The sequence below is a fragment of the Stylophora pistillata genome, chromosome 8 (genome assembly GCF_964205215.1).
Source record: "Stylophora pistillata chromosome 8, jaStyPist1.2, whole genome shotgun sequence".
Classification (NCBI taxonomy): domain Eukaryota; kingdom Metazoa; phylum Cnidaria; class Anthozoa; order Scleractinia; family Pocilloporidae; genus Stylophora; species Stylophora pistillata.
This window is the reverse complement of record NC_142526.1, coordinates 8,041,005-8,062,500: the sequence shown is the minus strand read 5'-3', so window position 1 is coordinate 8,062,500 and position 21,496 is coordinate 8,041,005. Positions and strand designations below refer to the sequence as shown.

At 41.2% G+C, this 21,496-nt stretch overlaps 1 protein-coding gene across 1 annotated transcript in view; it reads left to right on the top strand.

Moving 5' to 3' along the window:
• Positions 1 to 21,496, top strand: part of LOC111328603 (uncharacterized) — a 115,291-nt gene that overhangs the window by 92,998 nt on the left and 797 nt on the right. Inside the window, 24 exon segments of the mRNA XM_088729313.1 lie at positions 2,145 to 2,357; positions 3,430 to 3,984; positions 4,171 to 4,785; positions 5,334 to 5,659; positions 6,629 to 6,860; positions 7,196 to 7,411; positions 7,784 to 7,996; positions 8,608 to 8,823; positions 9,589 to 9,807; positions 10,841 to 11,056; positions 11,339 to 11,554; positions 11,641 to 11,856; positions 12,400 to 12,624; positions 12,897 to 13,103; positions 13,544 to 13,777; positions 13,896 to 14,108; positions 14,989 to 15,204; positions 16,175 to 16,387; positions 16,900 to 17,118; positions 17,514 to 17,720; positions 18,451 to 18,657; positions 19,350 to 19,571; positions 20,024 to 20,251; positions 20,756 to 20,974. Coding sequence (XP_088585439.1) covers positions 2,145 to 2,357; positions 3,430 to 3,984; positions 4,171 to 4,785; positions 5,334 to 5,659; positions 6,629 to 6,860; positions 7,196 to 7,411; positions 7,784 to 7,996; positions 8,608 to 8,823; positions 9,589 to 9,807; positions 10,841 to 11,056; positions 11,339 to 11,554; positions 11,641 to 11,856; positions 12,400 to 12,624; positions 12,897 to 13,103; positions 13,544 to 13,777; positions 13,896 to 14,108; positions 14,989 to 15,204; positions 16,175 to 16,387; positions 16,900 to 17,118; positions 17,514 to 17,720; positions 18,451 to 18,657; positions 19,350 to 19,571; positions 20,024 to 20,251; positions 20,756 to 20,974 — 6,063 coding nt within the window.

The window sequence follows — 21,496 nt, the reverse complement described above, 5'->3', positions numbered from 1 at the left end:
ACACGTTGACGCAGGCAGGGTTATCAGCACTCTTATCGACAACGGCAAAATGGCAAATCATATTGCGAAATTACTCCCAATTATAGTACAAATTCCTACTCGTGAACTTACTCAAGACATAACCAAAAGAACTATGGCTAAAGTTGTTTGAATATCTTACGCTTGGCAACTTGTTGTTTACCTTAAATGAGTTCCCTAACCTTCCTATGTTATCTTTGCCGAGGCTACTCAAAAGTTTTGTTTTGTCGTACTTATTTCCCTACCTCTCTTCCATCTCATTTCTCATCCATCTCATCTCATCCATGTAGAAGCATTTTTATTTTCAATCGAGTTTCGTAAGAGTTGTAAGATTGTGTTGGTTTTACTTCTCTGCGCTGTGTGATAGGTCAAGAAAACTCTAGCCACCAGTCCTACTCAACCACATTCGTTGCAAAACGTAAACTAGTTGAGACTTCTTCATTTGCTTTTTCTGTTTGTTTACATCTATTTGCTATTATTTCTCATTGGCTCTCTTTGACATTAATTTCCACTTTGAAAAGCTCTTGTGTTTATCGCAGCCAGCCGAAATCATCTCCAAACACTCATTCTTGCAGTTTTTTCTTTTGTAGTTTTGGCCTATTGTCTTCTTTTCTTTTAGGTGACTGTCTTTTATCCAAATGTGCGTACAACGCCAACTGTGTCACCCAAAAGGATGGCACGGCGTCTTGCTCATGCTCTCTTCTCTGTTCCTCATCTTTCCGTCCTGTGTGCGGATCTAATTCAAGGACTTATTGGAATGAGTGTTTTCTTAGGAGGGAGGCTTGTTTCATGCAACAAAATACTTCAGTTGCTTTTCTTGAAAGATGTAGTAAGTTCTCTTGTATATTCCACTTTTTACATCCTCTAACGACTCTTTTACTAAATTTCCTATTCCTTCCGGCCACGTCCGAACATATTTTATGTTACACCACTTTAGTTTCAGTAGATTTTATTTCGTCTTCAGATTTCCACGAAAAATACAAAAATCTAACTTTATTCGGTTCCGCTCTTGGTTTTTTTTTTTTGTACTAAACCTCGAGTTGTTTCAGTTTTTCCTTTACAATCCGATTACATTCCTAATTTTTAAAATTCTGTCTTATTTCCAATTCACTTTTCCCTCACTTCTTCATCTCAGTTTTCCTTCTTCTGTCTTTTCTCTTTCCAAACTCGTTTCCTAAAAGACCGAACTCCCTGTTCTGGAGTCAAATGCCCCTATTATGGCATTTGCCAGCTTATGGATGGTGAAACCCCGTACTGCGCATGCCCTGGTTCTTGTCACGACATCTACAAGCCGGTGTGCGGTAGTGATGGTAATTCTTACTTGACTGAATGCTTTCTTCGCCGTCACGCTTGTGTTATGAAGAAACAAATCACTGTTAAGTACAGTGGCCTTTGTAGTAAGTCTTAATCTTGGTTATTTTTCCTATGATATTGCGCTCGAAAATTACTTGACGCCTACTTAGCTTTATATAAACTGTGAGTCGATTATTTCTACCAATCTTCTCGACCTTTTCCAATGTTCACGATGTCTTGAAGAATGAAACGTCACTCATTCAAGCTTTCTGTTAGAGTCATGTCAACAATGCTTACATGAAATAGTTGCTGTAACTGTAATCTGTAAGCAAAGTCAGTGGAGGTAAATGGTTAGGAAATCCCTCTGATCTCTTTGTCGGGTCTTCATCAGTTTTTTTCGGATCTGGTCTTGCATAACGTTCTATAGCATTCCAATCATTATTCTTTAAGTGACATCCTAGACCTTCCGGTCAATTAATTCAGTCGTAAAGCGCAAGCACTGACCTGACACAAAAACCAAAGGTTGTGCTCTGTTAGGACGCTGCCAACGTTAACTACACTATCATTATTTTCATCTCAGATTTCTGCCAGCTTACCTAGTCAGTTGCCTCAACTAACTATGCATATACTGTGAAACTTTCATCAACAAGCAACGTGGGTGCAAGTGGCCTCAAAAAATCGTTACCTTGACGACGTCAGCGGTCGTCAAGTAGAATGATTTGCACCACTTTATCTATAGGACGAAACATGTCGATTTAACTATGAATCTTTTATTGGTTTCTTTGATTAAGGGAGTATATCGCTGACCATCCATCCGGGTTTCTTTTCTGTAGATCCATGTAATGATGTCGTATGTGACTACAACGCCGAGTGCCAAGCATTACCTAATGACACCGCTCTGTGTCAGTGCATGGATGACTGTACAGCGGAACCCTTTAAACCGGTTTGTGGAAGTGACATGGTGACGTACACAAGTGGATGTGCTCTGAAGGGCAAGGCTTGTAGGAAACAAAGGATAATCACTGTAGTGTCAGCGGGAATCTGTCGTGAGTATTTTGGGATACTTCTTCACCTTTTTGTTTGATTGCTTTGTCAGAACTTTTAGAAGGAATTTGATTTATGGTAATCTATTTTTTCTTTCACTTTTTATCCATCTAGCGGGGTTGAAGGGGGGCTGGAGAAGATGAGGTTATTGAAAACATTGAAAATGTTATTTTAAAGCTCAAAGACTGTAATATATATATATTTCTTATTAACCAAGCGCGGGGGCCGGACTGGTAGAATATCGGCCCGAGGTCTCGACAGTAAGGACCGAGCGCAGCGAGGTCCGTATAGAAAAGACCGAGGGCCGATTTTCTTCCAGTACGGTCCCGAGCAAGCTTGGTTAATAAGAGATTTATTATACGACTGAAGTTCAAAGGGACACAAGTGCGGTATCATTCGGGACCATTCGGGACAGTGCCCGGTCCAATACTGAGAGAATATTGACCGGCAATAGAGCATTTTGATTGGTTGATTTTAGTTATTGGCCCTCTGACTGCCCGAGTCGTGTAATAATAAAAAGGAATGAATCACATTTTAAGTTTCTTACCGCTCTTCCGTATATAATTACCTTATTATACACTTCATCTATGTGGTGTTCTTTAATTTCCTTTATCTCTGGTATTTAATGTCTTTAGCTTCTTTATCTATTTAATAATTAAATAGATATTACGAAGCTGACCCGCCCGGACAAGCGAGTCTGCTGGCTGCTGGTCAAGTTATTCCTAAATCCTCTAATGTGATGAACAATTAAGTGTGAAGCGAAGGACTGTCATTTGGGGACTGGTCGCAGGTTGTTTAGGACAAAAGTTGGATACGCAATTAAGCTTAGTCTAGGTTTGTCCCGTTTGAAACCGTACATTATGGCAAAAAATCTTGGGGTTTTATCCGCTCATAGTGAAAGTAAGTTGCAAGCATTAAGTCTGTCTGAAATCCTAAAACTCAGTTAAAATGTGCACTAACCCTGGGTTAGCTTAACCATGTTTGAAAACACCCGATCCAGACTTCATGCATAGACTTACCAGCGGTTAGTTTTCATATCCCCACGATTTTGATTTCTCGTCTTCAAATTTTCAGAAAAAGCCACCGACCTTGCTTTTGTTTTCGGCGCCTCTGGACCTCAAGCGTCCGCAGTCTTTGCAAGAATGGTAACCATCTTAAAAGATATTGTTGATGAATATGAGGTATCTGACGAAAAAACGCGTGTTGCACTAGTAGACTATAATGGTCCTGCCACCACCAGGGCCTTATTCAGCGACGGTTACAACAGAGCCATCTTTAAAAGGATCGCAAGTAGCTTACCAGGACCTGGGGGTCGACCTGGAACACTCAGCGAGGCTTTTAGCAAAGTACGAGATGAGGTGTTCACTCTTCAAAACGGCGCGCGGCCGTTTGCTGAGGACATCCTCGTTGTGATGACACAGGGCAACTTTGATGAGAATTCTGCGGAGATCAAGAGCGAGGTCGCCAAGTTAAGAAGCAATGCTGTTAAGGTCATCGTGTTTGCCTTCACGGACGAGCCAGGCATAGAAAAATGGAACAACGTCTCCTCGGGGAATGACCTCATTGTTATAACCAAACCTGGTAAAGATAAGAAGGAGGCCAAGAAATTGCCTTACACTGCCAGTAAAGGTGCGTCAATTTACGCATACAAGAATGCTCTTAAATTATCTTTACTGCAAACACGTTTGCTGTTCGCATACGTTTGGTTCTTAATCGAAAGGTAGAGAATCCTTTCTTATAGGGCTTACGCCAAAGATTGTACTGATTAACAACACCAATTACCTAAAATTTCCTTTTTGTGTCAATTTTGAACAGTGTTTCGCAGCTGCGCAGAAGTGAAAGCATCCGGGTATTCCTCTGATGGCCATTACCTCCTTCATATAAGCGACAGATGTAAAGATCCGACTCGAATCTATTGTCACAACATGGCGTCCAACACGCCACAAGAGTATATCACCTTGGAGTCTGGTGCCGAGAACAACTTCGCTATTATATATCATCAGCGGCTCCAGGATAGGTACAGCTGTAGTGGGCCCGCGCGAACAGAGTTGTACGCTGAGCGAGGTTCAACGAACTTCTCTAAAGTGCGCCTTGATATCGCAACCATGAAAATTATGAGTAGTGACTTCACCTTTGCACAGACTCTGGAGGGTAAAGACATCCCGTATGGCACAGCAGGGGATTGCTACTCGGTGAATACTGGAAAATGTCGCAAGGGGGAGTTTAAGGTTGACTTGAGCGGGACGAGACTTCGAGTTCGGGATGATGTGAGCTGGACGTTGCAGGGGTTCCCGAATGGTTTGCAGATTCAGAATTACCAGAAGTCACCTGATGGTGCGGTGGTGTCTGCCAAGTGTGGAGGCTGGTGTGGTCGCTGTAAGCCGACCAGGGGATTGATTTTAGTGGAGCCTTTGTGTTCCATTCCTGCAGGTAGGCAGCCAGTTCAAGTTGTTTTAGTTTTTTGCTTCTTTAATAGCCTGCTTTACCTTTGTGCCAGCCATAAAAAAATAACTAAAATGCGGTGACAGCTAAGAGACCTAGACACCCCACCCTCGGTAAACTGACACCCCTCTTTATGCTTTTGAACATGGTGTGCCAAACCAGTAAATGATTTACCAGGAGCAGAGACAGCGCGATGTTAAAGCACTCGGTGCCTACTTATTATAGCTTGGGTTCGAGTCTTGAACCTGGTATTCTACCCGCATGTGGGTAGTATTTGTTGTTGACTCCCCTCTATGCTCAGAAGGCTTTTCTCCAGCTTGTCTTACTTCCCTTCGTGTAAGAAAACACTCCAAACTCCCTTTTCGACCTTGAAACAATCGTTGAATGATGAACCACTTCGTATATATGCCACCTTATACGTCATAGTTTCAAATATTATAACTTTTTTTCAGTATAATCGGTAACCTCGCTGAGGGTAATCTGGCCGTTTCTTACTCCCACAAACATAAAACAAATTTGTTTTCTTCCAATTTCAGCGTGTCCATTCCCCATGGATGTGGTTTTCGCGTTGGACTCCTCGTCAGACTTATCCTCATCAGACTACAGCCAACAGAAGAACTTCGTCCTCACCATGATCAATGCTTTCACAATCTCCGTCGCCAAGACGCACGTGGGCGTGATCACTGTCGGGGAGACGGCCAGGAGGGACATTGAACTTACACAGTACACCCAGTCTGAAATACTTAAATTGGTTGTGGCTGAACTAAATGCTACTAGTGACTCTCCTTCAGATCCGACAACAAGGTTTACTGACATGCTCAAACATGCGACCAGGGTGTTTAATAATGGAGGAAGGTCACAGGTAAAGTCGTAAATCGCTTTGTCTTGTGTTGATGTGATGGATAATGTAAGCTAATGGTACAGTTGTAGCGGTAGGTCAGAACTTAAGTTTGTGGTGCAGTATGATCAACTTAGGAGTATTGAAAAAAAAAAAAATATATATATATATATATATACATACATACATACTTTATTACCACTTCCCCAAAGAGGATTTTCAGAGGCAATACAATTTAGGTAAAAATTAATTGTACAATTAAGCTAAAAATTATATACCAGACTTAAAATAGAGCAATGACTTAAATAGCGGAAGTGCTAAGGTTACTGACTTAAGAGGCGAGACCTAAGGCGGCGTTTAAACGCATTAACCGATTCACAAAGTTTAAGATCGTTAGATAAGGAATTCCATAAAGTAACTGCGCTGTAGAAAAAAGTCCTTTGGCCACTTGCTGTTCTAAAGCGAGGTATGTTAAACATTTGAGAACTTCGCGTTCTACGATTTGTGACATCACATCGTCTAATGAATTGTGTAGATAAATATCCAGGAGCACATCCAGTGAAACACTTAAATGACATTACGGCATCACGGTAGTAAAGATGCTACTTCACTGGCAGCCAGCGTAGTTCCTTTCAAGTTGCAGACACGTGATCGTATTTCCTTCTTCCACTTACTATGCGGCAGGAAAAATTCTGGACTGTCTGTAACATTTTTAAATTTGTTTGAGAAGTATTACTCCAAACGCATGAGCAATAAAATAGTTTACTGAAAATACTATTGTATATTTTGCACATGTTTTCCTCGAAAAGGGGGACGAAAGAGAATTGACTGCCAATGGGGCGGGGGATGTGTCGTTAGAATACTACAGAGGCTCATGGGGGGATCAGGTTAATTTTCAAGAGACACAACCAAATTCTTCAACCCCCCTCTTCATTTTCCCATGTATATGTCTTCATGTTGTCCTTTAAAACCTTTGCCCTCTTTCTATGACAGGTCCCCAGGTCTCTAGTTGTGTTAGTTGCGGGTGAGATCACCGAGGACGTTAAATCTGCTGCCACCAGACTGAAGAACACAGGCATTCAGATATTTGTCGTTGCCGTTGGTGTGAGTACACCTTCATCTCGGCATGTTGGTCTCGCTAGTGGAAGGAGGTTTGTTCGCACTGTTGACAGTTTCGACGAGCTTGGTTCTGTGGCTGCCAAGTTGGCTAAGGACACGTGTGAAGGTGAGCTTATCTTGACTTACTGGTGAGTTCTCCTAAGATTGTTACGTGCTACCATGACTCTACACTCAGACAAAGGTTATCTTATCTCTGTCGGTCCGCCACACTGCTTGCCTCTCACTTTAACTGCAAGCTTGCTGGCCACCAAGTTTTTGTTTTTGTTAGTTGGTGAGTCTGTTTGTCTTTCTGTCTGTGTGGATGGCCGTCTGTCCTTCTAGCTGTTGTCTGGCCGTCAGCTGACTTCCTGCTTTCCCCTCTACCCTCACATTTAATCGTACCTGCCTTCTAGCTTCTATTCGTCTTTCAGCTATATATGATTTTAAAATTATTAATTACAGACCCTTGCGCAAAGAAGGTTTGTCAGACCTATGCCCGCTGCAAGGCGATTGATTTTACCCGTACAGAGTGCGTGTGTCCAAAGATCAGTGATTGTCCAACCACCAAAGATGAAGTATGCGGCAGTGATAGGGTCACTTACGACAATGACTGTGTTTTAAGAGTTCAAGCCTGTACCAGAGGAGTACAAGTCACTGTTGATAACTTGGGCCCATGTGGTAAGTTTTGAATGTTTTTGAAACTCTACAAATATTTTCCTGCACAGGGTAAATCTTTGTGTATGCTGCTAGAGAATTTTCATTTTAATGCGATATTTTATCCACGATTCTCAGTCAATTTCTTTTATATCATACCGTGATTGGTTTAGAACCATCGTATCACCCTGTCAACCAATCAAAAGCAGAACTGAAGCAAGGAATTCATCTTTTCCCGCACTTAGTCAGTTAACTTGATTTTACTGAACTCTCATTGGTTCCTGTGTTATTTTCCCTAGGTCTAATTGGTCCATGCAATAATTATGGCTTTAGTAGTACGAGACTAAATCCAAATTCGCTCTAAACCATCGATCTTAATTGTAATTTTTCTCTCAGGTTTGTGTGCCGGCGTTAAATGTAAAGAGCATGCGCGCTGCGAGGTGAAGGGTGGCAATGCACAGTGTGTATGTAAGGACATCAGGGAGTGTCCCCAGATTCCCGCCCCCGTGTGTGGTGTGAACAACAGGACTTACATCAACAAATGCTATCTGGATGTGGAGAATTGTCGACTTGAAGAAATCGTTGATCAACAGAGACCTGGAAAATGTGGTAAGTGTTCCATTTCGGAACCTTTAAGTAGGTGCTTGTATTGAAAGACCATTTTCTTATTTTAAAAAGATCCTGGATGGACTCGAACTCGACTAAGTCACAGGGAAGCTTTAATCCATGGGCTACCAAAGGCGCTATGATACTATGGGTCAAATATCCATTCGTCTTCCGGTTCTACCTACAAACAATATTAAGTGAGCATTTGCAATAATGTTGTTGAAATTATAGAATGGTCCTTGGGATTTAATTAGTTGGTCTTACGTAAAGAAATGAAAAAGAAAGATTTTTTTTGTCTCTCATGTGTAAGTTAACTTCATACCGTTTAAAGAATTAGTAAATTATTTTAGTAATTTTCTTTAAATATTAGTTTCCTCATACGTATACGTGTGTTTGGTAAGATAATGAGGTCACTCGCTCCTGAGTCAACGGAGAGCTTAAGAAAGAAAAGCTGACAAAAAGCTCATGCTTTGGCACCCACGAGAGCCCTCCCCTCCCCTTCCCTGTAAGTAGTCGTGGGGGAGGGGAGGGGGGGCTCCTATATGGGCGTTTTACCAGCATTTGATGACATGTCTCAATTAATATCGGTCAATTTTTTTCAAATGTTATTTCAGAGCCTTGTGCTGGAGTGCAGTGTCAGGAACCAAAGTCGTGTAAAGCGGATTCCTTTGGTAACGCCAAATGTGAATGCCCCGATGAGAGACATTGTTCAATGACTGTTCATGCTGTGTGTGGCAGCGATGGTAAAACGTACCTCAACGAGTGTGTCATGAAGGCCAAGGCCTGTCTCAGAGAAATCTCCGTTTATGTTGTTATGGATGGGTATTGTGGTGAGTGTTTGTTTTGATGATGAAGACGAGTTATTTTTAGGCTACTTTTGGCAAATAAAATCTTTTGAATTTCCGAAATTCAGCGTGTGAATAATAACGCCATCCCGTGAGTAGTTTCTTGATTAGTAGCAATGTAGCATAGAGCAAGTAGTTATTTCATCAGACTCCTGAAATATTGACGACATTCCAGGTTTTTGACCTTGTTTGCTTTTGGTAAATTTTGGGTAAGTGCTGCTATGAATGGAGATGTGTACGCTTTTCGTTTTTTCGTTTAGTTTTTTTTTCTACATACAGTGAATTCGTTCCACCCTAACCCACCCACCCACCAAAACTCCCCAATAATGTTAACCTCTCATCTGAAACTAAGCTTGGGATAATCAATCATTATTACACGACTCGGGCAGTCAGAGGGCCAATAGCTAAAATCAACCAATCAAAATGCTCTATTGCCGGTCAATATTCTCTAGGTATTGGACCGGGCACTGTCCCGAAAGCCAATCTTTTCTCTGTTTGTCGAGCGTTTCTTATTGTGTCAGCTCTGAGACCTTGGTGTCAAATGAAACAAAATGCCTCGGTTGATATTATTCCTTCTTCTCATTACCTTTCTGCCAGAAAATGTATTGATATTGTAAGGAGAAATTCCTTTTTGGTCTCCTAGTCTGTTGGGTATGGGGATCTTACGTTGATTCAAACAAAGGTCAGAGGGAAAGCAATACACTACCACCATATCCATGCAACGTACTGATTTGTCTTTCCTGTCGCTAGGCCCGTGTGACCTCGCTAAGAACTGTAAGAACAACGCCGCTTGCATCGGAAACGCGGACGGTTCGGTCACGTGTAGGTGTCGAACGGAGGGCGAATGTCCAAAGGACGGTGATGGTGTATGTGGCTCAGACGGACAGAGTTACATAAACAAGTGTCTTTTAGATGTGACTGCCTGTGCAGATAAAAAGACCGTAACAGTTGTGCATGATGGACCTTGTGGTAAGATGGTTATTGGTTGCATTGAAGGAGGCCATCAATATGGGACTCTGAGGTTTTCACAGTAATTTCCCTCACTAGTTTATTACAGAAATGTCCTCCACTTGTTTACAAAGTATTATCAAGAGGTGCCGGTTTTATTATATATCAAATTTATTTTACTTGCCTCTTTATTTGTTGTATTTGGCCATATTGACTTTGGACATCGAAATGACAGTACGCAAAATGGTGGATCAGCCGCAAAATGCCTCCGAAGGAGAACGTTGTTGAATGTTTGAAGAAACTCTTAGTTTAGCCTTTCGTACATCCTTCGCTGATCTTACCAGTATAAAGGACGACTGTCGCATGTAAACAAAGCAATGGCCCAGGCCACTCCCCTTTCACGACAAAGTATTCATTCTACACACAGATTTGTCGATGTTGTGTCGACAGGTTCCTAGAGGTAATCTGTCTCGGTTACCACGTTGACCTCCCTGCTGCTGAGGAGATTGCTGGCCTGCTTTATTGCTAGCTTAATAATATACATGAAAAAATTTCTCAGTTCTGATTGGTTAAGATGAATGCAGTTTTCAGTTAATTCAGTGCAGAAGAGAGTTAATTCAGTGCAAAGAAAGAAACAAACCAGACATTCTGATTGGTCAAAGTGATTGGTCAATGTCAAGGTCAATGTCAAGGTCACTTGCAGGGTTTGAATAAATTATTTTTGCACGTGATGCGCGCGCTTTTCCTCTGCGTAGTTATGAGGAGCTACCTCGTATTTTTTCATGTATATTATTAATAGATAATCACATGATTTTCTCGTGCAATTTGGAATATATAAGCACTTGTAAATTTTTTCAAAGACCACAAATTGCACTCGCCCTGCGGGCTCGTGCAATTTTGTTAGTCTTTGAAAAAATTTACTCGTGCTTATTTATTCCAAATTGCACTCGAAATCATATGATTACCTATACTAACAGCACTTGCACTACTATACATTAAGTTTTGTTATTTCTTCAAATTCTCTTATTTTCTACTTTTTTTTTTTTGTTCCCAGGTTCTTGTAACCCCGGTAGTTGTGGTACCAACGAGGTTTGCATCGGTCAAACAGATGGAACGTTTTTGTGCAAGTGCATTGAAATCAAAGACTGTGCCAATGAAAATGACCCTGTTTGTGGCACGGATGGGAAAACCTATCGAAATGAATGCTTCATGAAAGCAGAGTCATGTGAGAAGAACACATCTGTTGGATTGAGGCATCGAGGACGTTGCGGTACTGTGATTTTTTTTTTTTTTTTTATTTGGCTAAAAATTATTTTATCCGTTCCAGAATACTCTTTCATATACTCTTAGTATACTAAATTAATCCGTATGAGTACAATTATCAGAAAATCACGAGACGCTATTTGAAGAGACTAGAATCCTCCCCTAGAAAGGTTTACATACCCTTAAAATCAAATATGATTAAGTTATGAAAGCGGAGCGCTATACGCGGGAGACCCATATCTAGGAAAGTAAGATAACCTGTCTTGGTTGTTTTTATTAATCTATACAGGGGTTTGTAGAGACACTCGATGCTCTTCAGACAAGCGGTGTGTGGCAAATGAGCAGCAGATACCATCTTGTAAGTGTCCGACAGAAGACGATTGCCCAAGAGATTATGATCTAGTCTGTGGAAGTGATGAAAAGACTTACATCAACCTGTGCAGACTGCAGGTTGAAGCTTGTACAACTGGAAAGCCAGTCAGGACGATTAAAAAGGGAGTGTGTGGTAAGGCTAAGATTTTATTGAATAAAACATTTCAAATGTTAATGGAAAAGCTTGCTGATTAGATTTTTTAATTAAATTTCTTGTAGATCCGTGTAAAGCGTCTCATTGTATGTTCCATTCTGTTTGCGGAGTTATACCTGATGGATCTACTGTCTGTCGCTGTCCGCGCATGGAGGACTGCCCGGATGTAAACGATCCCGTATGTGGAACGAATGGCAGGACGTATGAGAGCGAATGCAAGCTGAAGGCTGAGAGTTGTGCCGCAGGAATCGAAGTTACGATGAAACATAAAGGACCGTGTGGTACGAAGACAAATTGGATAACTGTGTAGTAACTGATGTGTTGTGATAACCATCTTAATCACAGTGGGATATTGATAAGTAATTTTCTTTCAAAATTCTGTAATATGGTTGGGCGCGAATATTTTGTGTTTCCTAATTGATCGGGAATGAAAGATAAAATTTCTTTGTGGCTCTTGGACGTCATTTTCCAATAATACAAAATCTTCAGCGTATAGTCTTTCATCTTGTCGGTTGCACTATTATGATAAGAATGGCTTGTTGCTGTTATGATTGTTATTATCATTATTATCATTAGTATTAATATTATTACATTATTAATATCATTAATATGTTAGCCTTAGTTTTCATTTTCTTTTTGATATTCTTTCCGAAATTTGATGTAAAAAAATTCAGGTCGCAAAAACCGTTATTTATAAGGGATTTATTTATATTTCATTTATATTTCAACTGATTACGTTTTTACTTGACTTAAAAAAGATGAAGTTTTTAATGGTCGTTGACAAGAACAAACGAAAGAGGGTCTAAAATAGAATTTTTCTCCAGGCCCCTGTTCATTGTCGGACTGTGTGGACTACTATGGCCAATGTTCTAAGGTACAAGATGGATCTGAGACTGCGCAGTGCAAGTGTGAAACCGCTGACCAGTGTCCGGATACTGTCAGGGAGATTTGTGGAGACAATGGTAAAACGTATCGAAGCGTGTGCCATTTGAAAGCGGAGTCATGTCGGCTCAGACAAAGAATCGAAGTCCAACAAAAAAGACGGTGCAGTAAGTATAGAGCAATTTGCTGACCAATTGATTGCCAGGTTGCTCGTGTTATGCAACGCCTATTTGTGAGTGGTTTTCCTTCTCACCTTAATTTATCAACACAAACGGACGTCGCCCGAAAGTTGTAATCGTTGAGCAACGAGGAGCTTTTCAAGAAATGAGGACTCAATTGCCGCACTAAAGGTTTTCATAATTGAGGTCTAACCTTCGCGGGTGAATTACCTCGATGAAACTTGCTTGATTTATTTCATATTGTTTTGTCTTTCCGTCAGCTCCATGTTCAAAGTCTGTGTGCGCCCCTGACCAAAATTGTGTTTTGGATGCCCAAGGAAAAGCTTCGTGTAGATGTCCTGATTTCTGCCCCAGCCTGGGTGAGCCTGTTTGTGGAAGCGATGGCCGAACGTACGAAAATGAGTGCAAAGGTAGAAGAGAGTCATGCGAGAAGAAAAAAGGACTCGTCTTCAAAACTGGGGCCTGCGGTAAGTTGAACTAATAAATGGAAACAAACCCAGATCTGATGTGTCATCTCCCTACTACTTGCAACACATTTTCTAATAAAAATCGTCAGAGAATTTGTTTTGATATGAAGGTAAGAACCACTTGCTGTTGACATTCTCAATTCTCATCATGTGTTTTCTGGATTTTGTATCAATATCGTGAGGAGAAATTGCAGGTTTATCACTTCTGGGTGTTATTTAGGGTGTAGAATAAAGTTTTAGCTTAACATAAGACGAGGCTTCTATGCGAACAAATGTATTTGTCTCAGAGGACTTGTCACGCAAGATTTTTAACGTTTTAGACCAGACTGAGAAGAATTCTAGCAATTACATCATGTTTTCGTTTCGCTCACAAATGTAACTGTAAAGCGCCAGATTTCCACTTCGTGCTTTTTGTAGTCATTGCTTGTCTCTGCTTTCAGGATTGGTGGTCGTTCCTTGCTCACTGAAGAGTTGTATAAATCACGCCCAATGCGTGTTCTCGTCTGGTACAGTGGAATGCCGCTGTCCAGATGTGAGCGAGTGCTCCAATGTTACGAGCGTGGTATGTGGCAGTGATGGAGAAACTCATACGGTTTACACAAACGAGTGCTTTATGAGAGTCGATTCCTGTAAAAAAGGCAAAAGAATAGCTCCAGTTATTCCTAGCAAATGCGGTGAGTTATTTACTGAGATAGTCACCCCGTGTCTTTCGTGACTCAGATTAATTTGCTTTATCTCTTTACTTATTTATGATCTATAACTGTTGATGACAATTTTCAATGGCTTCCACAGATCCTTGTGATTCGGCCAGCTGTCACAGCTTTGCTACTTGTAAAGCGAGGAACAACAAAGCAGTGTGTGTCTGTCCATCGCATCGTGACTGTCCATGGAAAGTTGACTTGATCTGTGGTTCTGATGGCCAGAGTTACCTTAATGAGTGCGTCATGAAAGCAAAGGCTTGCAAGGCCGGAAAGGAGGTCACTGTCAGAAGGAAGGGGTATTGTGGTGAGTAGTTACCAAAAACACTATGCTTCAATGACTTGCTTCTTATTTTTAAAGATTGACCGTCTGACAAGATGACTGACAGGCTGACTTGCTGGTTGACTGGTAAACTGACTGATAGACGGACGAACGGAAGGACTGACTCACTAAGTGACTTACTGGCTGACTGATTGACCGGAGTGGTGGCCGGTTGAGTAACTGGTTTAGTGGCCAGTTGACTGACCAACTGTGTTGACTCAATGACTAACTGACAGACTTAATGTTTGACTGACTTACTTCGAATCCCGTACAGGCCTGATTTCTTTTTTTTTTCAGGTCTGATTTTCGCTATTGCATAAATTAGCGCTCTCTACTGCGAGGATCGTGCATCATACGTATCTATAACCGCAGTTCAAAAAAATATAGGAACTTCATATATTCATCATATCTGATTTATTATCACGGGTTTATTGCGAATCAACGTAACGGCCTGATCCCAGTTGACTTGTTATTTCAATTGGTAGTGCGCTGCACTAGTATCGTAGAGGTCAGTGGTTCAAATCCCGTACAGGCCTGATCTTTTTCAGGTCTGATTTTCGCTATTGCATAAATAGCGCTCGCTATTGCGAGGATCGTGCATCATACGTATCTATAACCGCAGTTCAAACTATATTAACTTCATATATTCATCATATCTGACTTCCTAGCTATTGACTAATTAGCATATCAACTGGTGGACGAAACAATAAAAGCTATAGATCACGAACTCTTGCCAAATGAATTAAAGCTTTAAGTAAAAAAACTTTCCCTCGTAAATTGATTCTTTAATGAATCAACTTCTCACTTTCCTTTTTTCAGTTTCATGAATATCCAAGTTTATTCACCGTTTCTTTATGTTCGATAGGTATTTGTGATTTGGTAACATGTGCTAAAAACGCCGTATGTTTCATAAAATCAAACGGCCTCCACGAGTGTCGCTGCCCAAAAGACAATGAATGTCCGTCGACACTTGCTGAAGTTTGCGGAAGTGATGGCAAAACCTATGACAATGAATGCAAACTGAAATTACAATCGTGTAAGGTGGACGGCAGTCTTGTGGTCATGAAACAAGGACGCTGCGGTAAGGACGTAGTTTTGCTTTTCAGTTAAAACAGTCAAGACTCTGCAGTCGCCAAGGGGTTCAATTTTGGCCGGTTGCGCGCCAATAAAAACGTTGAAGGAAAACACAAGAAAAAGTGTAGTCACGAAAAATATGGGAAAATGATTGAACGTACGTTCACACAAATATGTGAAAGGAAAAGAAGAGAAATGGTAGACTAGAGAATTTGAGAAAGCATGCATAAGGGGTTTGCGGTTCATTTACCAATTTGTTTTGAGCTTTGTCAAAAAAGTTACATGGTTTTGAAATAATGGGACATACTGGCTTGTGTGCTTATGTATAATTCTTGTTAAAATTAATCAGCACAGATGAATTGGAGGTAGGTGCCTAGAAGCTGTGTCAGGTCGCGCACTGGCCACAGCTGAAGTAACCATGGAAACGAAACTCCGGTCCACCTCAGGCACCCGTCACACTGACCCTGTCAGTGGAATTGTTTATACTTACCGAACTCGAACTATCCGAGGTGGGGGTGGGAGGGAAGATACAAGAACGAACCAAAGGCACGACGTTGGAGCGCGCTATGCCAACGTTGAGCGGCCACGTGGCCCTGACATCAATTAAGCCCCCCCCCCCCCCTCCACATTCTATCTCAATGCTGCTGACCAGAATGAGCCAGTAATATCAAAGAAACGAGATAGAACATCGAGACTTGTAACATTTGGCGCCACCAACAGCTCCAGCGTCATTGAGAGGCGGGGGGCAGCAAACAGCCCAAGCCTGGCTGGCCACATCAATGCCTGCGCGAGGCCTGATGTTGGTGGAAAGAGAGCAGCAGCCTGTGCCTGATTTTAACTTTGTTTAAATTGCATTTAACCACATTAAAACAACTTGGTTCTGACATCCTGAGACAACGTTTGACTGCTGGTCCATCGCTGTAGATTGTAGAGTAGCCTCAGAAACGTCTAATGTTGCTGTCTTTGCATTTTTTCAGATGATTGCTCGGAAATGAAATGCCCACCGAGCCAAGTCTGTAAAGTGATTCAAAGCGTGGCCAAGTGCCAGTGCCCCGACATACGCGACTGCAGCTATATTCCAGCGCCGGTCTGCGGTTCAGACGGTATTGAGTATCCTAACGAATGTCATCTTAAGGTCAAGTCTTGTTCCACTGGCGGTGGATTGGTCGTAGTTAACAAAGGCCCGTGCGGTAAGTCTGGCGACCGGCACTTGCCCGTGTCTGATGTTTTATGACACGTGCGTCATGTCTAGGGACAGATTCTACTTTTTCATTTGTCAGGCGCGTGAATTTCCGGTGTTCTCAGACTTACTTTAATTTAATTTTTGAAAAAAGGCTTTACATTTACGGTTTAATTTTCAAGATCTAGACTGTGTATGGAAAGGAAAAATTAACTAATTAAGAAATGAAATAAACCTGCAGCTTAAGCCGAGATGCAAAAAGAGCTGGATTTACATAATTTAAGATTCACATTATTTAATTTGGTTTGCCAAAATTGTGTATCACTGCAATCGGGGAATTCACAGTTTTAACGCAAGCCATTGATATCTCACTCACGGATTAAAGTCGGGAGAGTGAAAGTGATTGTTTTGAAAAAGCCTCAAAGACTGTTCACAAGATGTAAATGAACCTGTTGGACGTTTCGGGTCAATTGAACTTGAAACGTAATCCTTTTATATATCTTTTTTCTTCTGTTTCACCAGTGGGTGGCTGTCGCCTCGTGAGGTGTCCAATGTACGCAGTTTGTCACAACGCTCCCGATGGGTCTCACACTTGTGTGTGTCCGAAGAAACAGGACTGTCTGCCAGTAATGAAGACAGTGTGTGGCACAGACGGTAAAACGTACATCAACGAGTGTCTTATGAAAGCCATCGCCTGTGAGAGGAAACAGAAGACTGAGAAGAGGAAAGATGGACTGTGTGGTACGAAAACTTAATTGCATACTCAGAACAGCTCACACCCGCAAACCATTGAAAACGTTACAGAATGCGGAGGAAAGTCGCGATTTTAGGGGTACTGGATCGAATCAAGTCCTTATGGGGGCAAGGCCCTATGTCCAAAATACCAGGAGTGTGCTATCAGTAAAATTGACGATCCAATGAAAAGTAACTGTGTATAGATCCGACCTTCGTCGAATAAGTACGATTCTCTCTATCAAGCCCGCTTTTTTCATCTTTTTTTTTTTCTGCTATATTTGAAATGAATTATGCTGTGTTTTATTCACGCATGATCACTACATATTATTGAATGGAATAGTTTAATTTATTTTAATTTCAAACGTTTTACAACCGTTGGCCACTGCTCGCGTGTTTTGCAGATGCATGTAAGTTTGTAGCCTGCCAGAAGCACAGAAAATGTGAGGTGGTAGCGGACGGCTCCACTCAGTGCGTGTGCCAGGTACGTGCTGAATGCCCAGTTGGAGGAGATCCCGTATGTGGAAGTAACGGTAACACGTATGATAACGAATGTCACTTCAAGGCCGATGCCTGCGGAAGTGACTTGAAGATGAAGAAAGGAAGATGCGGTAAGAAGGAAATATTCTTTTGCCTTTCGTTCATGTGAGGAATTGAAACAATATCTCAGTTACGTAGTGATTGCTTTGGAGAGGAAGTCTCCAACCCTTGATCTTTGATTTTGGGTATCTCCAGCGAAAAATTGCTGATTCACCAAAGTCTAATGAGAAACCGTGAAGTTTTTTATTACAACTATTTTTTTCAGGCGAAAATGTTGATAGTTGTTTATTGTCAGCCATTATTTTTATTTCATTCTGGAAAACATTTATCTGACGTAACAGTGGCATGTAAGTTATGGATTCAAATAAAGCTATACTGTTTTGAGTGGTTAGAGATATAGCTTCAATATCAAAATTAAGACAGGAGCAACTCTTAAACCTCAATACACCGTTTCACTGTGAATGAAATCGCTAAATCTATTACCAGAACTCGACGAAGTGATTAGAATTACCTGCGGCAGACCAGAGGGGGCTGAGGTTGGGAAGTAATTGTAGTAGTCACTTCGTGTTGCGTTAACTGGCATATATATCGTACGTGCACGTGGTCGGCCATCTACCGAGTATCAACCGGCTATCGGCCGAGTATCGACCGATTATTGATCCGCCTATTTACCCATGGAATATCAGTCGATATGGGTGATAGTGATGACCGACGTTACACATAATCCAGAAAGCTTAGGCGATTTGGGGTCGTGGGGAAAATGTTTGAAAACGCTAATCTTGTCGCTTTTATGTTATCCAGATGCATGCTCCTTCCATCAGTGTAAGCCGTATCGAGACTGTGTTGTAGTTGACAACAAAGCGAAGTGCCAGTGTCCCAGAAGATGTTCGTCCGATGAAGATCGAGTGTGTGCCAGCAATGGGAAATCTTACACAAACGAGTGTCTGATGAGGGCAAAGGCGTGTAAGGCTAGAAGACAGCTCACTGTGGTGAAGAAAGGGGAATGCGGTAAGAGACTATCTTATTCTAAATCTATTCTTTTCTCTGAAATACATACTAACTGAGTTCGAGGTCCGTACGATTTTATGGCCTAACCGCTAACCGCGCGTCATATATCTGAACGAAAAAAAAAAACGAGGCACGGAGCAAGAAACAGCGATCAGTAAAATATATATGATATCTGTGGGTTCAGGTGGGGAGGAGAATTTCAACTCAAACAGACTTCAAAACTTAGCGGGCTGCACAGTGAAGTAAGGCCCGCTAATTGACCAATCATAACACGCACTAAGTGAGATCTATAATAAACCTGGTAATCCTGAGGTAAATCCGAGCGATTTGATTGGTTCTTACCTGGTCGAGATTTAGCCACACGGACTTTTTTCAAGGAAACGGTCATAAGCCGTGTATCTTCTTGTTCGCTAAAGCTGGCAAATACGAAATAAACAGGTTTGGTTCGAGTGACATATGATAAACTGCTTAGTAACCTCAGTTGCATAAGCCATACTGTGTAATGCTGCCACGACCTTTAGTGCGGTCCTCACGCTTAGTCTGTAAGACGTTTTATTTTTAATTATTGGAATGTTTTCCTCCTTCAACCTTTAAAACAAAAGGGTGCTTTAAAGGAATACTAGCTTTCAAATTTTGCACGAGACAGTGTTCCTTTTAAAGAGTATAAAATGTGATTGTTTTGTTTTTAACAGATGCGTGCGCCCTGAAAAGATGTGATTTATATCAAAGATGTGTCCTTGATAGTAACAACCAAGCAAGATGTGTTTGCCCTTCTCCTCTCCAGTGCCTGCGCAGCCAAGTAGCCTCGCCTGTTTGTGGTAGTGACGGTATAACCTACGCTAGTGAGTGTGCGCTGAGGGCAGCAAACTGCCCAAAACGATTGAAGGCTCGCTTGCTGTTTAGGGGAGAGTGTGGTAAGTTAATCAAAGGCAATGTGGCTTTATAATTCCGAAGACTTGCAGATCACGTGAAGTATTTTGGATTATTTTACTTCCAGTAATGGGAGAACCATTTAAAAAAAAAACCTTATTAGATTCTTCGCTTGCTTCAAGCCGTCGCGATAATGAAAGTTACTTGCAGTTTTCTCGGTTTTTTGACTCATTGTTTAACATTTGCACCGATTGGAAATAATATATTTTTGTTTATGATGAGAAAAAATTCTGGGAAGTTCTCTCCAACTGTGCTTGGACGTTATTTTTTGGAATAGTGTTCTTCTAATTAGAAAAAAAAAAAGCTACTAAGTATTCCTTTAAACAAGCATTGTCGTTGTTATCTTTTTTTCCTCTCGTATTAAAATTTCCAGGAAAACTTAATTCTCTTCTTTTTTCAAATAAATGAGAATTATTTCAATTTACTTATTCTACAGGTTTGGTCGTGCTACCATGCTCAAGTACCTTTTGTAGGTATGGCGCCAGGTGCGGCTTCACAAAAGGTTACCCAGAGTGCGTATGTCCCATGGAAATTGATTGTGCGTTAGAAAAGAACTATGTGTGTGGTAGTGACGGAAGAAGATATGACAACCCATGTGTGATGGCGGCCAGAGCTTGTCAGATGAGAAAGGAAGTTACAATCGTAGAATTCGGTGAAAAATGCGGTACGATGAAAATTTTACCAAACTGTATGACGTTAGTAATAGTGTTATGTGTAGCTTTGGATTTCGTGTTCTGAAAGCACGCATCTTTTGCTCCGATCAGTATCTTGTGCTTTTGCGCAAACAGTGAGCTCTTGCCAAGCCGTCTTCTACCTGAGAGTTAAACAAGTGCCCGTACATTACTTCGGGCTGAGGTTTTTAACCCACGATGGATCAGCGTCTCATCCAAGAGAGTTTTTAGTTAGACTGTGACGATCTGAATATTTTTGAGTAAATAGTTTAGACTCATCTTTTTAGGGAAGCTTTTTAAAAAATACTTTTAGACATTTTTCTTTATAGACATTTACCATCAAGCTTGATGATCTGAATGTTTTTGTTTTGCTTTTTTTTTTTTAAGACAAGAATCATCTTTACTGTTTACTACATTTATAAATTTTACCTGTAGTAGTTTCAAGGGAAGTTTCGATTCTTGCATCATTTGTTGACATTTTATCGTTAATTCTCCAGGAGCCTGTCGACAAGCAAAATGTGAGAGGTTCTTTGCCGAATGTCGGTTTACGGACACAGGGCTGGCAACTTGTGTTTGTCCTGAGGAGAATCAGTGTCCTTTGGAAAGTGATGAAGTGTGTGCTGATGATACCATCACGTATCGCACAGAGTGTCATATGAGGGCGAATTCCTGCAAGAATAAGGTTCCTCTTAGAGTTGTCAAGAAAGGACCCTGTGGTACGTGTTACACTTAAGTTAATAAACCTGCTGTGGACGTTATTAGAAAATGTATTCAGTTTCAGGATTGAATTACAGCGAGAATGCTCGCTCATAAGGTGATGCATGCGCTGTAGGTCGCATAACATAAAGAAGACCAACACAGTGCAGTCGAGACGTTACAATCCCGCGACGGAAACGACTTATTGTCAAACTAAAGACAAGAAGTGATTAAAAATGTTATTGACAACCAAGTGAACTAAGACAGTGCGGAAAGTTGAAATTGAGTGCAAACAGTTTAAAATGAATGCTTTAAGGTGATATAAACCTTTTCACCTCTAGTGGTGCTAAGCTTCTAATGTATAGAGAACATGATGGAGAATGTATATACTGATGCTCATCACCAACTAATGAAGTCAATTTGAGTGTAAATAACAAGTCGATAGTGGTGTAGCGTGGTCTGTACTCTTATCGACAATTGAGTTATTCTCTTCTTTTTCTTTTTTCTCGCTGCGCAACTCGCCTCGACTAGTGCACGCTATA